The following is a 26,715-nucleotide window of genomic DNA, read 5'->3' as shown; positions in this document are numbered from 1 at the left end:
ACTAAAGGGACAGTTATAAATGTAAGGAATTAACACTAAAGTGACAGTTATAAATGTGAGGAAACTAACACTAAAGTGACAGTTATAAATGTGAGGAAACTAACACTAAAGAGACAGTAATAAATGTAAAGAAACTAACACTAAAGTGACAGTAATAAATGTAAGGAAAGTAACACTAAAGTGACAGCTATAAATGTAAGGAAACTAACACTAAAGAGACAGGTATACATGTATGTGGGTCTAACTAACGGTGGCTACCCATGGTGGCTAATATTGAACACAATACAAATTGTAAAAAATACTGTGAAAAGTCTAGGCATATAATTAAAACATTCTAGAAATCTTAAGTCAACTTGGTAGGTTTGGCGCTGTACTGTCATTTACACATGGCTACAGAAGCCTATAGCTTTGGTCTCCACATTTCATCCCTGCAAGTTTTAAGGCCAGCATTTCAAAAACCCTTTGTTATGTCAAGCCTAAATAAGTTCATGCTTAATTGCATAGACTCTGTGTGCAACAATAGCGTTTAACATGATTTTTGAATGACTATCTCACAGTCGAGCAGTGAATTTTAAACAGATTCAATCACAAAGACCAGGGAGGTTTTCCAATGTATCTGAAAGAAGGGCACCTATTGGTAGATGGGTAACACATTTATAAAGCAGACATTCCTAACTCAGTTGCCGGAGAGGAAGGAAACCGCTCAGGGATTTCACCATGATGAGTTTAAAACAGTTACAGTTGAATAGCTAAATAGGATAAAACTGAGGATGGATCAACAACATTGTAGTTACTCCACAATACTAACCTAAATGTGTACTTGTATATATATTTGTATTTATTATGGAACCCCATTAGCTACTGCCAAAGCAGCAGCTACTCTTTCTGCAGATTCTACCACTGAGTCCGGATTTAGTGGAGCTTGTGTATACCGTATCTGTTTGGTTGCTTTGGCTGGCTCTTCCTCCCACTCAGTATCGCACTGGGAATATTCCTCACAATGAACTTTTCTTCTTCCAGTTAAATACGTTTCTGGACAAGTCTGGGTGGGGAGGGATATGTTGTGTGCTTTTTTCTCCCATCATTTGAAGCAGTGGAGGTTCTATCTTGTATGGCTCCCTGGGCGAACCCCCCATTTCAGCGCCCCCTGCCAAAAGAAAGCACCATTCTGCACTAACTGTAATTTTTACTCAGACATTTGGAACAACACAAATAAATAATCATGTAATTTAAAACTATATAAATATAAAACTATATAAAAATATAAGATTCATAAATATCAAAAAGCAGTAACAAAGACAAATAGAAACAAACTCTTTTTGGGGTCCAGCAAAATTAAGTCAGTTTATACAATTTTAAAAACATTACAATACATTCACAGACTACTCCACCACTACCATATATCTACAGTACTAAATCCATGTGTACTTATAGTGTGTATGTTATTGTGTGTGTGTGTGTGTGTGTGTGTGTCTGTGCCAATGTTTGTGTTGTTCCATAAGGTGTTTTTTTAATCTGTTTTTTTTAAATCAAATTTTACTGCTTGAGTCAGTTACTTGATGTGGAACAGAGTTCCATGTAGTCATGGCTCTATATCGTACTGTGTGCATCCCATAGTCTGTTCTGGACTTGGGGACGGTGAAGAGACCTCTTGTGGCATGTCTTGTAGAGTATGCATGGGTGTCTGAGCTGTGTGCCAGTAGTTTAGACAGACAGTTCAGTGCATTCAACAATACCTCTCATAAATAAAAGTAGTGATGAAGTCAATCTCTCCTCCACTTTCAGCCAGGAGAGATTGACATGCATATTATTAATACTAGCTCTCTGTGTACATTCAAGGGCCAGCTGTGCTGCCCTGTTCTGAGCCAATTGCAATTTTCATAAGTCCTTTTTTGTGGTACCTTACCACACCTGAACAGTAGTTAATCTGTAGGACCTGTAGGACCTGCCTTGTTGATAGTTTTGTCAAGGCAGAACATCACTTTATTATAGACAGACTTCTCCCCATCTTAGCTACTACTGCATCAATATGTTTTGACCATGACAGTTCACAATCTATGGTTACTCCAAGCAGTTTAGCCATCTCAACTTGCTCAATTTACACATGATTTAATACGAGATTTAGTTGAGATTTAGGGTTTAGTGAATGTTTTGTTCCAAATGCAATGCTTTTAGTTATAGAAATATTTATGGCTAACCTATTCCTTACCACCCATTCTGAAACTAGCTGCAGCTCTTTGTTGAGTGTTGCAGTCATTTCAGTCGCTGTAGTAGCTGACGTGTGTAGTGTTGAGTCATCCGCATACATGAACACTCTGGCTTTACTCAAAGTCAGTGGTGTGTCGTTAGTAAAAATTGAAAAAAGCAAGGGGCCTAAACAGCTACCCTGGGGAATTCCTGATTCTAACTGGATTATATTTGAGAGGCTTCCATTAAAGAACACCCTCTGTGTTCTGTTAGACAAGTAACTAAATGACAGAGTGAGAGGAAGGAAGCATGTACAGAATAACATTTTTACAAAACATGCATCCTTTTTGCTAAAGTGAAACTTCAAAAAATGTGGCAAAGAAAATAACTTTATGTCCTGAATACAACGCATTATGTTTGAGGCAAATACAGCACAACACATCACCAAGTACCACTTTGAATATTTTCAAGCATGGTGGTGGCTGCATCATGTTATAGATATGCTTGTCATTGGCAAGGACTAGGGTTTTTTTTAGGATAGTTACAGTTTTGACTTAAATCGTCTTGAAAAACTATGGCAAGACTTGAAAACGGCTGTCTAGCAATGATCAACAACCAACTTGACCGAGCTTGAATAATTAAAAATATAAAAAAATTATAATATTGTACAATCCTGTTGCGCAAAGCTCTCAGAGACTTACCCAGAAATACTCACAACTGTAATCACTGTCAAAGGTGATTCTGACATGCATTGACTCAGGGGTGGGAATACTTATGCAAATTAAATATATATTTAATTTTCAGCAAAAATGTCTAAAAACATGTGTTCACTTTGTTGTTATGGTGTATTGTGTGTAGATGGGGGGGGGGGGGGGGTTACACAACAAAATGTGGAATAATACAAGGGATATGAATACTTTCTGAAGGCATTCTAGTTAAGTCTGACTTCCATACAGAGCCATACAGAGCTACACAGAGCCATACAGAGCCACACAGAGCCACACAGAGCCAAACAGTGCCAAACAGAGCCATACAGAGCTACACAGAGCCATACAGAGCCACACAGAGCCACACAGAGCCAAACAGTGCCAAACAGAGCCATACAGAGCTATACAGAGCCACACAGAGCCATACAGAGCTAAACAGAGCCACACAGAGCCACACAGAGCCATACAGAGCCACACAGAGCCACACAGAGCCATACAGAGCCATACAGAGCCAATCAGAGCCATACAGAGCCAAACAGAGCCAAACAGAGCCATACAGAGCTAAACAGAGCCATACAGAGCCAAACCGAGCCATGCAGAGCCAAACCGAGCCAAATAGTGCCACACAGAGCCAAACAGAGCCATACAGAGCCATACAGAGCCAAACCGAGCCAAATAGGGCCAAACCGAGTCAAATAGTGCCATACAAAGCCAAACAGATGTGCTGACAATGTGAAAATCTGCTGTTCTGCCCCTGAACAAGGTAGTTAACCCACTGTTCCGAGGCCGTCATTGTAAATAAGAATTTGCTCTAAACCGACTTGCCTAGTTAAAATGTTTTAAATATTGCTGCACTGTCGGAACTAGAAGCACAAGCATTTCTCTATAACATCTGCTAACCATGTGTATGTGACCAATACAATTTGATTTGAACAGAGCCAACTAATGCCACACAGAGGCAGACAGTGCTGTTTGCATTATAATACACACAGTGCCAAGTGCACTTGGAAATCATCCTGTAATGGGATGAAAAGTATTTGGCCTGTCGTTGAAGCATGTTCTATTTAATCTCTTTAGGCTTTGATAATGTCCATAAAAGGACAGGAGACATTTGAAGGAGGAATTCCTGCTGGGATGATGTGTTCACTTTATATTTCTGATGAAGTTTCTGAATCACCATTGAGACGGAAAAAAACACTACCTCATTTGCAAGGTCGGCTCCACATCACGCACGATCCAAATCTCAAGAACTGGTGCTAGTGCATGTGAAACACATACATGTATGACTCCAGGATTACATCGCAGGGACATCTCCATTTCAGGCCTTCTTCCTGAAAGCCACTGGATTGGACTGTTTCCCATTGATAAATACAACACATACTCCACACATTGTGTCATTCTGCTATTAGACCTGACCACCTTTCTCATTCCTTCTGTTATTGCTAGGCTGCACTGTTTCAGGCTATGTAAACAGCCATGCAAATGTTCTTTGGCGTTTTACTGCTACACTTAAACCAAACAAATGTCATCAGCCTCCACCACATAAATATGAGCAGGTACATTTGAACACAATTCAATCTCAACCAGGATCATTCTGGGAAACAAAGTCAATTGTATTCCATCCTAAAGCAGAAATCTCATACCTTAACGTTAACGTATATAGAAGTAGGCCTATCAAGCCAAAGGTTATCCTATCCTTCAGTACTAGCAGAAACTCAATCTAGCAGCAGGAAAAGCTGCATTATACATTAAAGACATCATCAGCACAGAGCCTGCCTTTGCAGATTTAAAAATAGCCTATTTGAGAAGCTTCAACTCCTCACGTAATCTTCCAGCCACTCGTAAAACATATGTGCTGATTCTACCACTGAGTCTGGCTTTAGTGGAGCTTGTGTATGCCGTATCTGTTTGGTTGCTTTAGCTGGCTCTTCCTCCCACGCAGTGTCGCACTGGGAATATTCCTCACATTGAACTTTTCCTCTTCCAGTTAAATACGTTTCTGGACAAGTCTGGGTGGGGAGGGATATGTTGTGTGTTTTTTTTCTCCCATCATTTGAAGCAGTGGAGGTTCTAGCTTGTATGGCTCCCTGGGCGAACCCACCCTTTCAGCGCCCCCTGCCAAAAAAAGCACCATTCTGCACTAACTGTAATTTTTACTCAGACATTTGGAACAACACAAATAAATAATCATGTACATTTAAAACTATATAAATATAAAAATATATACAAAAATAAGATTCATAAATATCAAAAAGAAGTAACAAAGACAAATAGAAACAAATTGTAGTATATACATACAAATAAAAAAGAGCATTTAATTATTACACTATTACCCTATTGCTAACAAAAAACACAAATAAGACTAAATTGCACAAATCCTATATCACACAAATACACAAATAGAATAACACACTTATAAAGAAGAGAACCTGATTATTACATTATTGAACTTCAAATAAGAAACACACAAACTAAATTGCACATCTAATTGCATTAGCAATTGCATTAGTACTGTACAAAGTTAGAGGTCCACTATTTGATAGAATCCCCCGCCCTGGGCGGCTGCCCATGTCGCCAATACCTAAATCCGCCACTGGTTTGAAGTGTTGACAATAGCAACCTCTTCCCTGAAAGCTTTCATGGTGACATTTTCATTGCTGTAACTGTTACTGTAATTTTAGAGCCTGAACATGATAAATCATGTTACATCCGTCGTTGGAAGGAGACCAAGGTGCAGCGTGGTAGGTGTACATTTTTCTTTAATTTCAAATGACACCAAAAACAGCAAAACACGAAACAAACTTAAAGCTCTGTAGCGCTAAACAGCAACTATACAAAGACAAGCTCCCACAAACTCAGGTGGAAAACAGGCTGCCTAAGTATGATTCCCAATCAGAGACAACGATAGACAGCTGCCTCTGATTGGGGACCATACCCGGCCAACAAAGAAATAGAAAACTAGAATGCCCACCCAAATCACACCCTGACCTAACCAAATAGAGAAATAAAAAGGCTCTCTAAGGTCAGGGCGTGACAGTACCCACCCACCCAAAGGTGCGGACTCCGGCCGCAAAACCTGACTCTATGAGGGAGGGTCCGGGTGGGCATCTAGCCTCGGTGGCGGCTCCGGTTCGGGGCGTAGAACCCTGCTCCGGACCGTTGCTGGAGACTCTGGACTGCAGACCGCCGCTGGAGGCTCCGGGCCATGGATCCTCACTGGAGGCTCCGGGCCATGGATCATCACTGGAGGCTCCGGGCCATGGATCATCACTGGAGGCTTCTTGCCATGGATCAACACTGGAGGCTTCTTGCCATGGATCAACACTGGAGGCTTCTTGCTATGGATCATCACTGGAAGCTTCGTGCCATGGATCATCACTGGAGGCTTCGTGCCATGGATCATCACTGGAGGCTTCGGGCCATGGATCACCACTGGAGGCTTCGGGCCATGGATCATCACTGGAGGCTTCTTGCCATGGATCATCACTGGAGGCTTCGTGCCATGGACCATCACTGGAGGCTTCGGGCCATGGATCATGACAAATAATTTCCTTTCAAGTGAAGAGTCTGCTTCCCCTAAAAACATGCCATTATTAGTACAGCAGAGAGTGACAATAATTTGTAGCTGTAGTAAAAAAGAAATAAGATTCAGTGGCGTCTTTGAAGGGTCTGAGACAAATGGGTTGTCTTGGTGAGGGAACTATATTGATACTGTGTTTCTAGTGGGATCCTCCTATTGAAACTCCTCACAGTGTGAAATGTCATGGTGTTTAGGAGCTGCTCCTTTGTTTATTTGTATGTGGATTATGTTTGTTTATTTGTGGAATGTGAAAAAAAAATATGTTGACTATGTTGACTTTTTGTCTGTATTCTGTTTGGGGCCGATTCAGACTAGCGTAACACACTCCTAAATGGAACTCAATCCCTTTTTATGCAATTTTCTCTCCTTGAACATGAGGTAACACATGTCTCAGCCAGCTATTCATTCGGGGTGGAGATCACTGAAATGGAGGTGTGTCTACAGATATGCCACATTCTGACTGACTTAATTCCACCACCTTTACGCACGATGAAACGGTCACTAAGGTGGAACAAGATGAGCAACCTGTCGGTTTCAAGTAGAACAACATCTAACATCTACTTTTCTCCATAGGAATAACACTTTTCTCCAAATAACACCGTTCTCCATTGGAATAACACCGTTCTCCAAAGAACACTGTTCTCCAAATAACACCGTTCTCCAAATAACACCATTCTCCACATAACACCATTCTCCAAATAACACCGTTCTCCAAATAACACCGTTCTCCAAATAACACCGTTCTCCAAATAACACCGTTCTCCACATAACACCATTCTCCACATAACACCATTCTCCACATAACACCATTCTCCACATAACACCATTCTCCACATAACACCATTCTCCACATAACACCATTCTCCACATAACACCATTCTCCACATAACACCATTCTCCACATAACACCATTCTCCACATAACACCATTCTCCACATAACACCATTCTCCACATAACACCATTCTCCACATAACACCATTCTCCACATAACACCATTCTCCATGCACTGCAATTTACAAATGGATAAGAGGTATTGATTGATAAGAGGTATTGATAAGAGCTGGGTAAATGAGTAAGCTGTTTCGATAAGGGGATTGTAAATATATAAATCTATGAGATCTATTTGGCCTTTTTATCTGGAGACGAATATGAAACCAGGGCAGAAGACTGAAGCATATCCACACAACATTCCCACAGTGACGTCTATGAAATGTTGTGCCATTATGCAGAATTTAAATTGGATGGCTTTTTAACTTGAAGACAAGTCAAACGGGTACATGTGAGCATGTGATGACAATACAAAGCATTGACAGTCGCGCAAATCTCTCCCTCTGTACGCCGACAGAGGGAGAGAATGGAGAGAGTGTACGCTGACAGAGGGAGAGAAAGGAGAGTACACTGACAGAGGGAGAGAAAGGAGAGAGTGTACGCTGAGAGAGGGAGAGAAAGGAGAGAGTGTACGCTGAGAGAGGGAGAGAAAGGAGAGAGTGTACGCTGACAGAGGGAGAGAAAGGAGAGAGTGTACGCTGACAGAGGGAGAGAAAGGAGAGAGAGTACGCTGACAGAGGGAGAGAAGGGAGAGAGTGTACGCTGAGAGAGGGAGAGAAAGGAGAGTACACTGACAGAGGGAGAGTGTACGCTGACAGAAGGAGAGAAAGGAGAGTGTACGCTGAGAGAGGGAGAGAAAGGAGAGAGAGTACGCTGACAGAGGGAGAGAAAGGAGAGTACACTGACAGAGGGAGAGAAAGGAGAGAGTGTACGCTGACAGAGGGAGAGAAAGGAGAGAGTGTACGCTGAGAGAGGGAGAGAAAGGAGAGAGAGTACGCTGACAGAGGGAGAAAAAGGAGAGAGTGTACGCTGAGAGAGGGAGAGAAAGGAGAGAGTGTACACGGAGAGAGGGAGAGAAAGGAGAGAGTGTACACGGAGAGAGGGAGAGAAAGGAGGGAGAGTACGTGGAGAGAGGGAGAGAAAGGAGAGAGTGTACACGGAGAGAGGGTGAGAAATGAGAGAGTGTACACTGAGAGAGGGAGAGAAAGGAAAGAGAGTAAGTGGAGAGAGGGAGAGAAAGGAGAGAGTGTACGCTGACAGAGGGAGAGAAAGGAGAGAGTACGCTGAGAGAGGGAGAGAAAGGAGAGAGTGTACACTGAGAGAGGGAGAGAAAGGAGAGAGTGTACACGGAGAGAGGGAGAGAAGGGAGAGAGAGTACCCTGAGAGGGAGAGAAAGGAGAGAGTGTACGCTGACAGAGGGAGAGAAAGGAGAGAGTACGCTGAGAGAGGGAGAGAAAGGAGAGAGTGTACACAGAGAGAGGGAGAGAAAGGAGAGAGTGTACACGGAGAGAGGGAGAGAAAGGAGAGAGTGTACACGGAGAGAGGGAGAGAAAGGAGAGAGAGTACGTGGAGAGAGGGAGAGAAAGGAGAGTGTACACGGAGAGAGGGAGAGAAAGGAGAGAGTGTACACGGAGAGAGGGAGAGAAAGGAGAGAGAGTACGTGGAGAGAGGGAGAGAAGGGAGAGAGAGTACGCTGAGAGGGAGAAAAAGCCTCAGTCTATTGAGAGGTGTTGAGGGGAGAAATTTAAAATGAGAGTGTAGCCAAAGAGAGGTAGCAAGAAAGAAACAACTGCAGAGACAGAGATTGAGAAATATAGAGAGGGAACGAGAGCCAGAGAGAGAGAGGGAGTCTTACCGATGGCCCTCTCTCTCTAACATGATCCAACTTTAATGGGATCCATCAGTCAGTGGCGTCGCTGAGCCTGGACACAGACAGAGGAAGGAGGGAGGAGAAGAGAGAGGGAGGGAAAGACAGATTGATGCAGAAAGCCCCAGGAAGGATACATAAACAGTACTGAAGATACATATTCATTTTATTGCCCTTGACTGCTGGGAGACAGACAAACTGGTCTCTTAAGGATCGGACCCTTCATCTCAATTTCCGCCTAAAATGACATTCCCAAATCTAACTGCCTGCAGCTCAAGACCTGAAGCAAGGATATGCATATTCCTGATACTATTTGAAAGGAAACACTGACGTTTGTGGAAATGTGAAATTAATGTAGGATAATATAACAAATTTGATGTGGTAAAAGATGTAATTTTTTAAAATTAAATTAAAATGACATTTAACGCAAAAGGAAGGCCATAAAATGACCTAGGATGCTCAGTGTAATTTAGATGTTGTCCACAAGAGGGCAGTAGTGTGTGTGCAAAGTTCCAGACTGATACTTTTTCCCTAGTGTCTCCTTGGTGTCCCTCACGAGTTTGCCCAAATGTACCCAAGTGGCCGAATTGGTCAATTGATACATTTCCAAGCACATAACTATAGAGATCATACACAAATGCTATGGTAATAAAACATTTAAAGTTTGCACACTCTCAGGAATGTCACATGATGGATCATTAGCTTCCCTACATAAAAGGTACTAACCTTCACACCTCTAGATGGCCGGGCGGGGTTGGGTATAGAGCCTGAGATAGCAAAGGGGTCAGACTGGAGAAGCCAGTTCCTACATTTGAATGAGTGGGGGTATGGAGGACCTAAATGTAGTTTCATTGAAGTTTGCTCCCACAGCTCATGTTACACTTTACCACTATTGAGAATAGAAAATTTGGTTACAACTCAAGTTTAATATTTCTTATTTTATTTAACCTTTATTTTAGCAGGGGTGAGCCCTGCATGAATACTGTTCAGAGGAGACAGTGTGAATCAGGTCTTCATGGTCGAATTGCTGTAAAGAAACAACTACTAAAGGATACCAATAGGAGGAAGAGACTTGTTTGGGCCAAGAAACACGAGCAATTAGACCGGTGGAAATGTGTCCTTTGGTCTGGAGTTCAAATTGGAGATTTTTGGTCTTTGTGAGACGCGGTGTGGGTGAACGGATGATCTCCACATGTGTATTTCCCACCGTAAAGCATGGAGGAGGAGGTGTTATGGTGTGGGGGTGCTTTGCTGGTGACACTGTCTGTGATATATTTAGAATTCAACGCACACTTAACCAGCATGGCTACCACAGCTTTCTGCAGCGATATGCCATCCCATCTGGTTTGCGCTTTGTGGGACTATCATTTGTTTTTCAACAGGACAATGACCCAACACACCTCCAGGCTGTGTAAGGGCTATTTGACCAAGAAGGGGAGCGATGGAGTGCTGCGTCAGATGACCTGGCCTCCGCAATCACCGACCGCAACGCAATTGAGATGGTTTGGGATGAGTCGAACCGCAGAGTGAAGGAAAAGCAGCCAACAAGTGCTCAGCATATGTGGGAACTCCTTCAAGACTGTTGGAAAAGAATTCCAGGTGAAGCTGGTTGAGAGAATGCCAAGAGTGAGCAATGCTGTCATCAAGGAAAAGGGTGGCTGCTTTGAATAATCAAAAATATATTTTGATTTGTTTAACACCTTCTTAGTGTTAAAAATGACTTGTGTCATGCACAAAGTAGATGTCCTAAACGACAAGCCGACTTGCCTAAACTATAGTTTGTTAACAAGAAATTTGTGGAGTGGTTGAAAAACAAGTTTTAATGATTCCAACCTAGGTGTATGTAAACTTCCGACTTCAACTGTATATAGAAGTCAAAGACAAATATCTTAAATGAATATGCAACCATTTAAACAACTGGATTAGCATGAGAAGAAAACTTTATTTTTAGATAAAGAAGTAAAATACGTTTTTAAGTTTTGAGAAAAGTTTGTAGAGGAAAACGAGCACCTTGCATAACGTAAACTCCCCTGTGTCCTGTTGATTTTCATTGGACAACGAATTGTGTTGATCACAGTCATAGGACAATTGCAGACACTCCTACAAAAGGCCATCACTTACTCATGTAAAGCCCAGCTCATTGGCTATCTAGCTAGCTATGTTTCGAAACAATAGTTGGTCATTGGACCAAGAGATTGTTAATCAAGTGAACACCGCCTGTCTCATTGGTGCGTAATGATGTCTGTCCTTCGTGGGCTAATAGACGTGTTGTGTAACCAATACGTAATGTAGAATGATGAAACAATGTTTGGTTGCCTTCTAGAGTGTCTGAGGATTGCACAGAAACCGAACTTGACCGGGTGAAACAAAGTTTAGATTTCATAGATGGTTTTGTTTTAAGTTGAAAGAGTCGGAATTCATGCGAAACGCTGTACAAAACATGGATTATGTTAGAATATAGAAATTTATTTTATCAAACAAAACTATGCTACATTTTATCTCTGGGACCCTCAGGATGACAAATCGGAGCAAGATTTCTGAATGTAAGTACATTATATACTGTCAGAGGGGAATGTTTCAAACCAGATGCCTTGATAAAAGTGTTTTGTTGTTGTGCACTATCCTCAAACAATAGCATGGTCTTTTTTTGCTGTAATAGCTCCTGTAAATTGAACACTACAGTTAGATTACCAATAATTTAAGCTTTCTGACCATATAAGACCTGTCTATGTTGTTTGGCTTTAAAACGCCATTCTAGTCAAATATTGCATATTGAGCAGCAGAGGTGGGATCAAGTCATTGTTTTTCAAGTCACAAGTAAGTCTCCAGTCTTAGCACTCAAGTCCCAAGTCAAGTCCTAAGTCAAGACATGCAAGTCCGAGTCAAGTCTCAAGTCAAGTCTCAAGTCCTAAACTTTGAGTTTCGAGTCCTAAATACGTCATAATGTGCTCTTCACCAAATGTAATGCCATTTCATATTTTTAACAAGAGTAATAGTTAGTATATTACTTTTACGCAAATCATGAATGCTTTTAAATACACTGCTCAAAAAAATAAAGGGAACACTTAAACAACACAATGTAACTCCAAGTCAATCACACTTCTGTGAAATCAAACTGTCCACTTAGGAAGCAACACTGATTGACAATAAATTTCACATGCTGTTGTGCAAATGGAATAGACAAAAGGTGGAAATTATTGGCAATTAGCAAGACACCCCCCAAAACAGGAGTGATTCTGCAGGTGGTGACCACAGACCACTTCTCAGTTCCTATGCTTCCTGGCTGATGTTTTGATCACTTTTGAATGCTGGCGGTGCTCTCACTCTAGTGGTAGCATGAGACGCAGTCTACAACCCACACAAGTGGCTCAGGTAGTGCAGTTCATCCAGGATGGCACATCAATGCGAACTGTGGCAAAAAGGTTTGCTGTGTCTGTCAGCGTAGTGTCCAGAGCATGCTGGCGCTACCAGGAGACAGACCAGTATATCAGGAGACGTGGAGGAGGCCGTAGGAGGGCAACAAACCAGCAGCAAGACCGCTACCTCTGGCTTTGAGCAGGAGGTGCACTGCCAGAGCCCTGCAAAATGACCTCCAGCAGGCCACAAATGTGCATGTGCATTTTGCAGGGCTCTGGCAGTGCACCTCCTTGCACTAAGGCGGAGGTACCGGTCCTGCTGCTGGGTTGTTGCCCTCCTACGGCCTCCTCCACGTCTCCTGATGTACTGGCCTGTCTCCCGGTAGCGCCTGCATGCTCTGGACACTACGCTGACAGACACAGCAAACCTTTTTGCCACAGTTCGCATTGATGTGCCATCCTGGATGAACTGCACTACCTGAGCCACTTGTGTGGGTTGTAGACTCCGTCTCATGCTACCACTAGAGTGAGAGCACCGCCAGCATTCAAAAGTGACCAAAACATCAGCCAGGAAGCATAGGAACTGAGAAGTGGTCTGTGGTCACCACCTACAGAATCACTCCTGTTTTGGGGGGTGTCTTGCTAATTGCCTATAATTTCCACCTTTTGTCTATTCCATTTGCACAACAGCATGTGAAATTTAATGTCAATCAGTGTTGCTTCCTAAGTGGACAGTTTGATTTCACAGAAGTGTGATTGACTTGGAGTTACATTGTGTTGTTTAAGTGTTCCCTTTATTTTTTTGAGCAGTGTATATATTTCTTACTTTCCAAATAAACGTTTCCATGTAAATACATGAGTAGCCATAAGAAAGACCCCTCCCAATAGAGATTGAGATTGACGAGATTGATCGTTATGGGGCGCAATTGGGCGATGTAGGCTTGTACACAATCGCCCAACCCCAACACGCACGCACGCACGCACGCACGCACGCACACACACACACACACACACACACACACACACACACACACACACACACACACACACACACACACACACACACACACACACACACACACACACACACACACACACACACACACACCTACTGTGGTTACAGTAGGCTAACATATGTTAATGGCTTTAGGAACAGTAGTAACATCATGTAGGATTTAGGCTACCAACTCTATCCTGGGTGCAATGATCATGTTCCCGCACTGACTGACTGTGTGCAGGCTCATTAATTTAACGTTACGTTAGCCTACATGCTACTCTAGTAAAGTCATAAATTATATAGCTGTCGACTATATTAACCACGATTTAACATTATTGTGCAGCTTCAAATGTTGAACAAAGTTGGAAGTTGTTGCACCTCAGTCTGTCATTTTCTTCCTGCATGTTTTGCAAGTTGCAATCCATTTTTTGGTTGATACAGCGTAGTCTTTATATCCAAAAATAACAATTTGGGATATCATTTATCCAATGGCTCCATCTGCATTCACCAGCCAACGTTCCTCTGCACTGCCACACACAACTTTTTCTCAGCTGGCACAATTTGATTGGCTGCTGTCCGATTCAAACTCTAATCCGTTAAATGAAGAGTTGATGCACTGCACACTTTTTTTAATGGCATCATTTTTAATATTTGTGCTTGGGGAGGGTATCAAGTCAGGTCAAGTCCAAGTTAAGTCACGAGTCCTTGGTGTTAAAGTCAAAGTCGAGTTGCAAGTCATCATATTTGTGACTCGAGTCTGACTCGAGTCACAAAACTTGAGAGACAGACAAACTGCTCTTCCCCTCGAGTCAGACTCGAGTCTGACTCGAGTCCAAGTCATGTGACTTGAGTCCACACCTCTGTTGAGCAGCAACTGTTCGGGACAGTGATGCAGAGAGAGAGGGAATGAGAGCTAGAAAGAGAGAGGGAGAGTTAACGGTGGCCCTCTCTCTCTAACAGGATCCAACTTTAATGGGAGCCATAAGTCAGCTGCGTTGACGATCCTGGACACAGACAGAGGAAGGAGGGAAGAGAGGAGAGAGGGAGGGAGGAAGAGACAGTTTGATGCAGCATGCAGCAGCAAGGATACATACTGTAAACAGTACTGACATGGAGTAGATGCAGATTCATTTTGCTGGGAGTCAGACAAACTGCTCTTCCCCTTGACTGCTAGGAGACAGACAAACTGCTCTTCCCCTTGACTGATAGGAGACAGACAAACTGCCCTTCCCCTTGGCTGCTGGGAGACACTTAAACGCAGCTCTCAGCAAGCCCCGCAAAAGTAACCATAGTAATGGATGCAGATAAAAAAATGAAATACAATTATGAACGCAACATGCAACAATTTCAACGATTTCAGTGAGTTACAGATCATATAAGAAAATTAGCCCATTGAAATAAATTCATTAGGACCTAATCTGTGGATTTCACATTAATCGGCAGGGGTGCAGCCACTGGGGAGCCAGGCCCAGCCAGTCAGAATGAGTTTTTCCACACAAAAAGGCTTTATTACAGCTTTCTGGGTGGCAGTTCTCAGATGATCCTGCAGGTGAAGAAGCCAGATGTGGAGGTACTGGGCTGGCGTGGTTAGACATGGTCTGCGGTTGTGTGCCGGTTGGACGTACTGCCAAATTCTCTAAAACGACATTGGTAGAGAAATGAACATTATATTCTCTGCTAATAGCTCCACAGCACAAGGTGCACCTGTGTAATGACAATGCTGTTTAATCAACTTCTTGATATGCCACACCTGTCAGGTGGATGGATTATCTTGGCAAACGAGAAATGCTCACTAACAGGGATGTAAACAGGCTGTATCACATCCGGCCGGGATTGGGAGTCCAATAGGGTGGCGCACAATTGGCCCAGCATCGTCCGTGTTTGACCCGAGTAGGCCTTCATTGTAAATAAGAATTTGTTCTTCACTGACTTGCCTAGTTAAATAAAGGTTAAATAAAATGTAAAAAATAAAAACTAATTTTTATTTGAGTGAAATTTGAGTGAAATTTGAGTGAAATAAGCTTTTTGTGAGTATGGAAGATTTCTGCAATCTTTGATTTCAGCTCATGAAACATGGGACCAACACTTTACATGTGGCGTTTGTATTTTTGATCAGTATAGATACGTAGCCATACATTCAATGAAGGTTTCTGACTACAGACTACTAATGTTTTATCAATTCATGTAACGGTGATGGTCTATCATAAGGCACTGATTTACCATTTGTTCACTAAGAAATGATGTGAATATCATCGGGGTTTCAACGGTACCGCTGTGAATCGATGACAAATTAATACAATTCACAATTTTATTCTACAGTGTATCCAGGTGATGGCAGCAAAGCCATGATGATGAGAGAGAGAGCTATTCTCATGATAAAGGCCACTGCTGTCTCCTCACTGATGTTTGTGATGCATGAGAGATCTACTGAGAGACAGTTAATCACTTGCTTCTCATATTAAACATTATGTGGGAACCAGATAACACGCAAAACTACCAAGTTATAAAATAAATGCCCTCTAACATTAGGTGATTTCAAGCCACAAAACATTTGAAGCTAATCAGCGATCTATTTTACTTTAGGATTGTCTCTCCACAGTCTCAGTCTATAGGAGTAATATGATTATGTGGATCTGTTAGAGAACATGCACGGTATGAGACAGTTTATCACATGTAGCCAAAGGATTGAAAGTTAACAACCCATCCCTCATGTTGAGGGCTCCCGAGTGGCACAGCGGTCTAAGGCACTGCATCTCAGTGCAAGAGGTGTCACTACAGTCCCTTGTTTGATTCCAGGCTGTATCACATCCGGCCGTGATTGACAATCCCATAGGGCAGCGCACAATTGGCCCAGCGTTGGCCGGGGTAGGCCGTCATTGTAAATAAGAATTTGTTCTTAACTGACTTGCCTAGTTAAATAAAGGGGGGGGGGGGGAAGGACAGTCACAACCTACATGAAACTGACATATCCTTGAGCTATAGATGACTAACTTTACCACAATGACCACCACCACTTTGCGGATTTGAGATGAGGATTTTTTTCAGTCGAATTTGAGCAACAGTGGCAGAGTATGGCCCTGTCAAATTCAACCTGGTCTCAGCACATTTTCTATTATAATGTATGTAAATCCGAGATATTCCATTTAGTATGATATGTTACTTTTAGTATGGTATGTATTCATTTTTGTGATATGTTACGAATTACAATTCGTATTATATGTTACGATTTTGCAAACGTACAATATGTTACGAATTTGCAAAATGTACTATTTGTTACGAATTTACAAACCGTATGATTTATTATGAATTCTAGCTGGGTGGTTAGGTGGCTAATGCTAGCTAGCTGGTTAAGGTTAGCTAGGCTAGGGGTTAGGCTTAAGTTTAGATGCTAGGTTAAAGGGTTAAGGTTAGGGTTAGCGGAAGGGTTAGCTAACATGCTAAGTAGTTGCAAAGTAGCAAGTAGCTCAAAAGTTGCTAATTATCTAAAATGCTAAAGTTGTGATAAGATTTGAACAACCTTTGTGTTGCTAGATGTTCACATTCTACCCTGCCAACCACCGTCCTTTCATTTTTGCCTTAAGTAACCATCTGTCTTATGTAACCATACCAATTGTAACATATCATACTAATTTGAGTGTCCCGGATTTACATTTACTATGTTACATCTAGTCTATGAGATCAGGCTGTCAAATTAGTAAAATTCTGCCAATAAAGGTGATCATACAAACATCTAAATGGCAAGTTATTTGTTTTTTCAATTTCTGAATATCATGCTACCACATAGCATGATACATGATGCCTACTACAGAGAAAACCCATAATGCAGCATTCGAAAAGCCTTGGCAAATAGATAACCTCCAAAAGAATTGCACAACATGAGGCCTTTTCCGGTTGGTCCCTTTCCCAGGCCTGATTGGATTGATTTGTCATTTGCAACAGAGAGCTCGGCCACGGGGCTGTGGATAATCCAATGTATCGCTTTGCCATTTATTACACATTTCTCCTGCTTTTGGGTCCAGTGTCACATTGATTCTTTGATCGCTTACTTAGCTAGGTCCTAATAAGCTACAGTTTGAACCACTGCATAAGTACCATCCTACTTCCCTAGCTCGGCTGTCTCTGGGCTTGTCATTGACTTGAGCAGCCACTTTTGTTGAATAAGACAATTACTACCAGTATACTTGAAGTAGTGTGTCATATTAACTGTATTACACTCTTCTAGGAGATTTCCATAACCTAATAATGTAGACAATAATGTTGGATTAACATACTCTGTGTTCCAACAGACTGATCTTTCATATGACAGGCATAACTGATTACCATATCTTATTACAAGCAACTTAGCATACGCCTGTGGAAACTTAAAGGCCTATAGTATTTCCTGAATGAATCATAAAAAAATTAAACATTTCGGTAATGACGGACATTTTCCTTTTTCATAATAAGGTTATGACTTTTGTGTGAATGCTGTCATTGTGACTTGTTAAAATAGCTAAACGTGTCATCTTTTAATGAAAGTTGTAACAACACGCAGGCTTTGAAGCCAACGGACGCCATTTTGGTACTCCTTACAAGGAGCAGTCCTTCATATGAATGCATTGATTTCTACAGTATTTCAATAAAATGTTTCAAGGAAGAAATATGACATATTTTGGTATTTTTTTGTTGTATTGAAGACAGTATTATTAGTACTCTAAAAACATACTTGTAGGAATATGTTTTTATACAGTCTGCGCTTTAACCTCATTGCCCTTGTATCATTACAAATCCATGGTACTGGAGTACAGAGCCAAAACAACAATAAAATGTGACACTGTTCCAATACTTTTGGAGCTCACTGTATATACTGCATGCAGGGCCTTCGGGAACGTATACTCACCCCTTGACTTCTTCCACAATTTGCTGTGTTACAAGGTGGGATTAAAATGGATTTATATAGTCTGCCATGTCAAAGTGGAAGAAAAATTATAACATTTTGTAAAACATTTATGGAAAATAAGACACTAATATATCTTGATTACATAAGTATTCAAAAATGTTAAATTTAATACATTCTAAATTCAGGCTGTAACATAACAAAAATGTGGGAAAAGTCAAGCAGTGTGAATACTTTCTGAAGGCATTGTACCAACTTCTCTGTTTCTAAATTAGAACATGAGCAAATATAGGGAAAACACAAAACCAAGTGATTTACAGGACAATTATTGATCTGTAGGGAGACTAATTGATTTTTATGACCATTAAGTGGTTAATTTTACACTTAACAAGTAGGGGTTTCAAATGTAATGGGTGTTCACATTGTAAATCTATTTATACCATGGCATTGTTGAATAATCATTTCTGATTGGCTTGAAGGGCATTCTAGAAGCGTGCATTATTTCCCTATAACATCCATTATATTTGCACGGTAGAATTCAATGGCTATAGTTCTTAAATGTTCTGTTCGAGTTGCTTTTGAAAGCAAAAGTCGAATTGAAAACATTATTGGCATTGTTGAATTACATTTTCATAATAGCAAGCTAGGACTGATGGTTTTGTTAGTTAAACGAGCACATATTTTTTGTTTGGTTACCAAGGCAACTATTGTCGCTATCTAGTAAACTTGCTAGCTACTTCAGTGGATGTTGAACACATTTATAACTGCAAATGAACACATTTGTAGAGGTACATTTGTTCAATTATAGCCATGGTATAAAAGGTATAATCAACTTGGGGCTCTATGCGTTCTCTGGAAAATAATGCAACATTGTGAAAGGTGAGTTTCACATCGTTCATTATTTTCCAGAGAACGCATAGAGCCCCAAGTTGATTATACCTTACACGGTTTGTCAGATGTTGTGGAAGCATGGTGCAAGCCCACAGTGGTTCTCAGTGAAATGGAGTAGGTAGGTCTACAGATGTTTTTAACACATTTTAAACAACCTGTTATGTCTGCGACTTGAGATAATTGATGTTTTACTGGGCTATAAGTTGATGTACAGAATAGTGTGATACATGTGTTCGCAAAAAAGATGCACATACAACTTCATTTATCTGATTTTGTCTCGTCATAATAAGCTCCCATTAGGGGGACACAGCCATGTCTTGCAAAAAGTGGTGGAAGAAACAAACAGTGTCTTAATCAATAACACATATGATTTACCAATGATTACGAACGCAACACGGCATAAAGGAACAGTGACTATTGGTACAGTAGCGTGTCTTCTGGAAGAAAGACCAGTTTATGTACTATGCACCTAGCCTGTACTCTGTGACCTGTAGATGTAGTCCTTCCTTTCAAATACTATAAGTATTAGTATTTATTTATTATTTGTTGTTATAATGTGTGTACTATTACCATACACAGATGGTCTAATTAACTGTACTTAAACCTGGGCAATAGTTGGGTAAAGATTAATAAAACGACATAAGATCACACATTCAGACAACATTTTTTTAATACAAAGTCAACATATGTACATACACAGTGGTTTTTAACCAATCATTGTTTCAGTTAGAAGTAACAGTTTGAAAGCGATAGCACTTGGCCCTCATACAAAGAAAAACTATTTTGATTGATCTTAGGTTCTTTATATTTTTGTTGGCTGTTGTACGTATAGGTTCTATTATGTTATAGTCATTTTTCTCTTTTGTTAATCAGTAGATTTGGCTGCTATTGTTGTCAAAAGTCTGGCATCTTAACATGAAGTCAAAGAGTAACACATCGCACAAACTTCCAAAGATGTCCAGTCTTGTTTTTTTGTCATGGGCCCTTACCCAGTCTGGTTCAGTCACAAAAAAGTCACAAAAAAGTCCTAATTTCAAGATTTGTTCATATGAAAAGGTCTGTGATTCCCACTTGAAAAGGATATGCTGGAAATGTCTTTGTTGTTTCTTCTACCTTCGTCCTAGTCTTTGCATCACACGGTTCAATCTCATTCAGTCCTGACTCATTCTGCATCCCGTAACAAAACAAAAAAAATAATAAGAATGAACACAGTATGGCACTAGGTTCTTACAGTATAATGAACCCTCTTACATCATGTCATGATTCAGGGTCTGTGGTAGTGTACTGTAGTACTTTGCCCTTAATGACTGTGTCATCGCACTATGGCCAGTTGCTAAGTAGCAAAACGATCTCTTGTTTCTTTCTATGACTGCCAATGGACTATCCACTTCTTGGCTTTTTAGGCAGTTGGGAACTAGCGCTTCTCCTTTTGTGGGATGGAAAGATAGAGCTTTTGTTTTGGAAAGGAATAGTCCTTTGGTTGCCGTTTCCCAGCCCGGTTCACTTTGGGGCCAGAGAGCAGGCGCCATTTTGGTTGCAAGAAGCCTGTGCTGAGGCAAAAGTTATGGGTTGTCATTGACCTCTCATAACAGAGTTAGCTGTGGGTGGCTAGCAGGGAATTTTGCTAACATGGCAGATATGACAAAGAAAGAGCGGACTTAAGAACAGAGAGCAAAGTGGACTACAAATGTTACAAAGGGAGAAAGTACACTTCACACTGTGAACTTTGCAATGAGCAGAACCTCATCTTTGCAGTTCAGTATTTGATCTGAAGTAAGAGAGCGTTGAGAGTTAAATTAAACAAATACATATAATCTATATGTTTGTTTATTTACAGGTGTTATATTCTGGATCGTAGTTGATATCTAACAAATGGATGATCGTGTTGTGTCTGAAAAGAAAAAGTAAGAAGGAGGAAATAATGGACTTCTGAGAAAGAGGGAGACGGTCTGTTCATGGTCAAAAAGTACAGAACCTTTAGTGTGGCAAATTCAGCAAAATGGGTAATATCTTTCCTTCAATTGAATGCTTTGTAGACTATTTAATCTACTACATATGAAAATAATACTCAAACAAATACATGACTATTGTTAGCTAATGATAATAGTAATTACAACAACAATTAAAAAGACACCATCTCCTTATCGGCACAGGTCTACCAAGTGGTAGGATTGAAAAAGGGTTGCAGGAGCGGCGCCCGGGCCAGACACGTCCCCTAATTGTTTCCAGAGAAACACACAATATATCCCAAGGTTAAGTTCATGGTTACAAAACAAAAAAAATCCATCAGAATTTTACATGAGCAATTGAAAGTTTATGGGTGGTAAAAAATACAGAAAAACAAGAAACAGAAAAAAAATAAGTTTGGATACATCTTTATGTTCTTCATTTAAATATATATGAATGTGCGATTATATATATATATATATATAGGCACACATCCACACAAACACACGTTATACATAACATTTCTATAGTGAAAAAATAGAATGTCTTTTAACATAAAATGAACAAATAAGCATACGTTTTTTTCCTGCTAATTTGAAAAAATGTGATACAATATCTCTGTTAAAAAAACTAAACAAAAAACTAAAATGAAAAGTAAGCTATGTAAAGTAAAATAACAATAGTCATCATAACACAACATTCATGTTTCCATAATGTTACAATAACAATAAGGCTTTTTTTGGAAATAAGAAAGACTACAAACAATTCCTTTCATCATTCTGTTAGTGAATATACCAATCCAAAAACCTTCACAGAATCCAATGTGAAAGGATACTCCTGGGTATACCAAAGCACAGACCTCTGAGAAAAAATAAAATTGTGGGCTTTGAGGGCTTGTTTTTGTCAGACACGTGTACATAGTGCGTAGAATCGGCCCTGCTATTGTTTAGATTTCAAGTTTAGTGATGTGCAAGTCATTTGTAGCGTGGACATAACTTTCACATCACAACATTCAAATCCAAAAAGGCCAGATCTTTCCCAGTCATCCACAGTGGCCTTTGGCCAGTCATCCACAGTGGCCTTTGGCCAGTCATCCACAGTGGCCTTTGGCCAGTCATCCACAGTGGCCTTTGGCCAGTCATCCACAGTGGCCTTTGGCCAGTCATCCACAGTGGCCTTTGGCCAGTCATCCACTGTGGCCTTTGGCCAATAGGTGGAAGAGAAAAGACAGGAACCTTTCTCTGGGTTATCAACTCAGTTCCTCACAACTTTGAACCACTGTCCTTCCACTGTTAGTAGAGCACTAGTCTCTTTCTTTAAGTCAAGCAAGTCATGTGAGACAGTGAGTCCAGAGGAGGCCGAGAGGAGTTGATGGGGGGGGGGGGGGGGACCATAACATGTGGATGCTCTTTCAGTCTCAGGGTGGAAACTGACACCGCCAGACCAGGCACCTCCATTGTCATCCCATACCAGAGTCACACTTACAGCATACAGGAGAATAAGCAGCATGTTTGGTATTGACAGAAAACCCCCAGAAATACAAGTAATTGTAAGACAAAATTAACAAATGATTACAATGGGTTGTTGGTCACTGTACAAGTTTGCAAAGAGAGCTCAGTTGCCGCCATTCACCATGCCAAGTTCTCCTGTGGTGATTCCACTCGTTCAATATGTTGGGCACTGCACCAGTAAAAACTAGTCCTGAACGAAGAGTGACAGTAAAAAGTCAAGGGACTTCATTGTCATTTATCTGGTCTTGCAAGAGCTGTCTCTTTTTACCCAGTTTCCATGGTGACTGAGGCTATGAGAGCTATATCGGTGGTGACTGTATAAACATGTTGGGGTTTGTCCTCAAGAAGCTCCACACGTCAAGTGATGGAGAAACTGAAAACGGTAAGTTGATTGAATTGGCATTTGACGATATCCACCGCTGGCAGTCACTTTATGACACCATCATCACTTTCCCCCAGAATATTCTGTACTGCAGAAGCTCCTCTTAGACCAAAGAGTTGAAGGGATTATAGGGCTACCCTTTGTACGAGATGATGGACATGTGAGGAGTTGGGAGTTGAGCTTCTAAGGTTGTAACAAAACTATGGGCAGTAGAGGTTATCTTGCTTAGAGAGAAGGATGAGTGTGGTAGGGGGTTCCCGAATGGAGGTTGACTTCTCTTGCCAGTACCTTACCGTTAACTCAGTGTGTTTGTCTCATCAGAGGTGTCTGACATTTTGGGGAGAATCATCTGTGTACACAGGCAACCACAGTTTTCCATCAGAAGTGTTTATAAACAACTAGGAACTCTGAACCTGTCCTTACATGGTAAAACATGCGAACGCTTCCCCCATCTAAGCTACATCCACTCCACCATTTTCTCAGTTTTTACCAATCCCCCTTTTTTTTTTTACCTCAGTCACGTTGCCTAGTTGGTTTTTCCTCCATTCACTGTTGTCTTTGTATTGTTTGTAACGTAGTTGTTTTTTTAATAGATGTCCACAAAATGTTTACAATGTCCACCTCCACATCTGAACACTTGAGGTAAGGTTAGCAGTCCAACACTTTAATTATTCCCACCCCACAGCTTGAGCCACCACTTTTGGTTCCTTTCTTCAGAGTGAGGGCGTCAATTAGTTCTGCTGATGGAGTCATTTACGGTTTCCTCACCGGCATCAAAGTCCATTGGGTTCAATTGGAATTGCACTCTTGTTGGCTTTAAAAAAAAAAATGAAAAAAAAAAAGCTACAATTCGTTTGCTATTCTGTTGGTTGAATTATGTTTTCTGGCTGCTGTTGTTGTTGTCGTCATTTCTATGGCTCAGGAGACTGTTGAGGGGGACATAGGATTCGGGGGACGAGATGGATTTTTACGTTGCATAGTGATCAAAGCTTCCTAGGTACTCCAGACCCGCCTGGTAGCAAAACTGATATTCATCCTGCATAGACAAAATAAACAACATTCAACATTCATTTTGTTCAGCAGCAAACAGGAGATACTTCACTTAAACAATAAGGCATGAGGGGTTGTGGTATATGGCAAATATACCACGGCTAAGGGCTGTTCTTAGATACAACCCTTAGCCGTGGCATATTGGTCAAATTCCACAAACCCCCGAGGTGCCTTATTGCTATTACAAACTGGTTACCAACGTAACTAGAGCAGTATAAAGAAATGTTTTGTCACAACCGTGGTATACCACGGCTGTCAGCTAAATCAGCATTCAAGGTTCCAACCACACAATTTATAATATTCAATATAATACTACAAGCCAAACTTAGCAGCAGCTATAAGACTTACAGCCAGTATCAATGCTAACACAATGCTGATGCATACTAAAAGCACCCATGGCAAAACTACATGTTTAACAAAAAAAACACAATATCCATGAGAACCCGTGGGTTCGGAGTGACCCCTCACCTCTGTCTGGACCATGGCCGGCCTCTGTGTCCGCAGCATCTTGACCGTTTGAAAGATGTCTACCACGCCTTCATAGCGCATCCTCTCCAGCACGATGCTGAGTGTGGTGAAGACACCGGTCCGGCCAACCCCCGCACTGGAAACACACAGAGACACACCAGTCTCAGGGGATATGTTGGGATATGCTGGGATATGTTGGGATATTGAAAAAATACATTTCCAATTCACACATGCATATTAATACACACTTGTTCATGTGTGAAATGTAACAAATATAAGCACCCACCAAATTATTATTATTATGATGATGAATATTATCATTATTATAACAGATGAAGTCCAAAAATCATGCAAACAGCTCTATCTGGCGTCCATTTTGAAAGTTGTTATTTCTGCTGTCCCTAGATACCAGTCATCAAGGTTGTTATTTCTCCTGTCCCTAGATACCAGTCATCAAGGTTGTTATTACTACTGTCCCTAGATACCAGTCATCAAGGTTGTTATTACTACTGTCCCTGGATACCAGTCATCAAGGTTGTTATTACTACTGTCCCTAGATACCAGTCATCAAGGTTGTTATTTCTCCTGTCCCTGGATACCAGTCATCAAGGTTGTTATTTCTCCTGTTCCTAGATACCAGTCATCATGGTTATTTCTCCTGTCCCTGGATACCAGTCATCAAGGTTGTTATTACTACTGTCCCTAGATACCAGTCATCAAGGTTGTTATTTCTCCTGTCCCTAGATACCAGTCATCAAGGTTGTTATTTCTCCTGTCCCTAGATACCAGTCATCAAGGTTGTTTTTTCTCCTGTCCCTGGATACCAGTCATCAAGGTTGTTATTTCTCCTGTCCCTAGATACCAGTCATCAAGGTTGTTATTACTACTGTCCCTAGATACCAGTCATCAAGGTTGTTATTACTACTGTCCCTAGATACCAGTCATCATGGTTATTTCTCCTTTCCCTAGATACCAGTCATCAAGGTTGTTATTTCTCCTGTCCCTGGATACCAGTCATCAAGGTTGTTATTTCTCCTGTTCCTAGATACCAGTCATCATGGTTATTTCTCCTGTCCCTGGATACCAGTCATCAAGGTTGTTATTTCTCCTGTCCCTGGATACCAGTCATCAAGGTTGTTATTTCTCTTGTCCCTAGATACCAGTCATCAAGGTTGTTATTTCTCCTGTCCCTGGATACCAGTCATCAAGGTTGTTATTTCTCCTGTCCCTAGATACCAGTCATCAAGGTTGTTATTTCTCATGTCCCTGGATACCAGTCATCAAGGTTGTTATTTCTCCTGCCCCTAGATACCAGTCATCAAGGTTGTTATTTCTCCTGTCCCTGGATACCAGTCATCAAGGTTGTTATTTCTCCTGCCCCTAGATACCAGTCATCAAGGTTGTTATTTCTCCTGTCCCTAGATACCAGTCATCAAGGTTGTTATTTCTCCTGCCCCTAGATACCAGTCATCAAGGTTGTTATTTCTCCTGCCCCTAGATACCAGTCATCAAGGTTGTTATTTCTCCTGCCCCTAGATACCAGTCATCAAGGTTGTTATTTCTCCTGCCCCTGGATACCAGTCATCAAGGTTGTTATTTCTCCTGCCCCTAGATACCAGTCATCAAGGTTGTTATTTCTCCTGTCCCTAGATACCAGCCATCAAGGTTGTTATTTATCCTGCCCCTAGATACCAGTCATCAAGGTTGTTATTTCTCCTGTTCCTAGATACCAGTCATCAAGGTTGTTATTTCTCCTGCCCCTAGATACCAGTCATCAAGGTTGTTATTTCTCCTGCCCCTAGATCCCAGTCATCAAGGTTGTTATTTCTCCTGCCCCTAGATACCAGTCATCAAGGTTGTTATTTCTCCTGTTCCTAGATACCAGTCATCAAGGTTTTTATTTCTCCTACCCCTAGATACCAGTCATCAAGGTTGTTATTTCTCCTGCCCCTAGATACCAGTCATCAAGGTTGTTATTTCTCCTGCCCCTAGATACCAGTCATCAAGGTTGTTATTTCTCCTGCCCCTAGATACCAGTCATCAAGGTTGTTATTTCTCCTGCCCCTA

At 41.2% G+C, this 26,715-nt stretch overlaps 1 protein-coding gene across 18 annotated transcripts in view; it reads right to left on the bottom strand.

Moving 5' to 3' along the window:
* Positions 1 to 19,942: 19,942 nt before the first annotated feature.
* ptprsa (protein tyrosine phosphatase receptor type Sa) overlaps positions 19,943 to 26,715 on the bottom strand; it is a 470,296-nt gene continuing 463,523 nt past the window's right edge. For all 18 annotated transcript variants that reach the window (XM_055940829.1, XM_055940833.1, XM_055940835.1 and 15 more), the window contains 2 exons: positions 24,649 to 24,784; positions 19,943 to 24,166 (listed from right to left, as the gene is read on the bottom strand). In XM_055940829.1, coding sequence (XP_055796804.1) covers positions 24,098 to 24,166; positions 24,649 to 24,784 — 205 coding nt within the window. In that variant the 3' untranslated portion in view covers positions 19,943 to 24,097. The remainder of the gene's footprint in view (positions 24,167 to 24,648; positions 24,785 to 26,715) is intronic.

Source organism: Salvelinus fontinalis, chromosome 12, assembly GCF_029448725.1.
Source record: "Salvelinus fontinalis isolate EN_2023a chromosome 12, ASM2944872v1, whole genome shotgun sequence".
In the NCBI taxonomy this organism is placed as follows: domain Eukaryota; kingdom Metazoa; phylum Chordata; class Actinopteri; order Salmoniformes; family Salmonidae; genus Salvelinus; species Salvelinus fontinalis.
The sequence above is the reverse complement of the archived record's forward strand: the minus strand, read 5'-3'. Positions and strand labels throughout refer to the sequence as shown.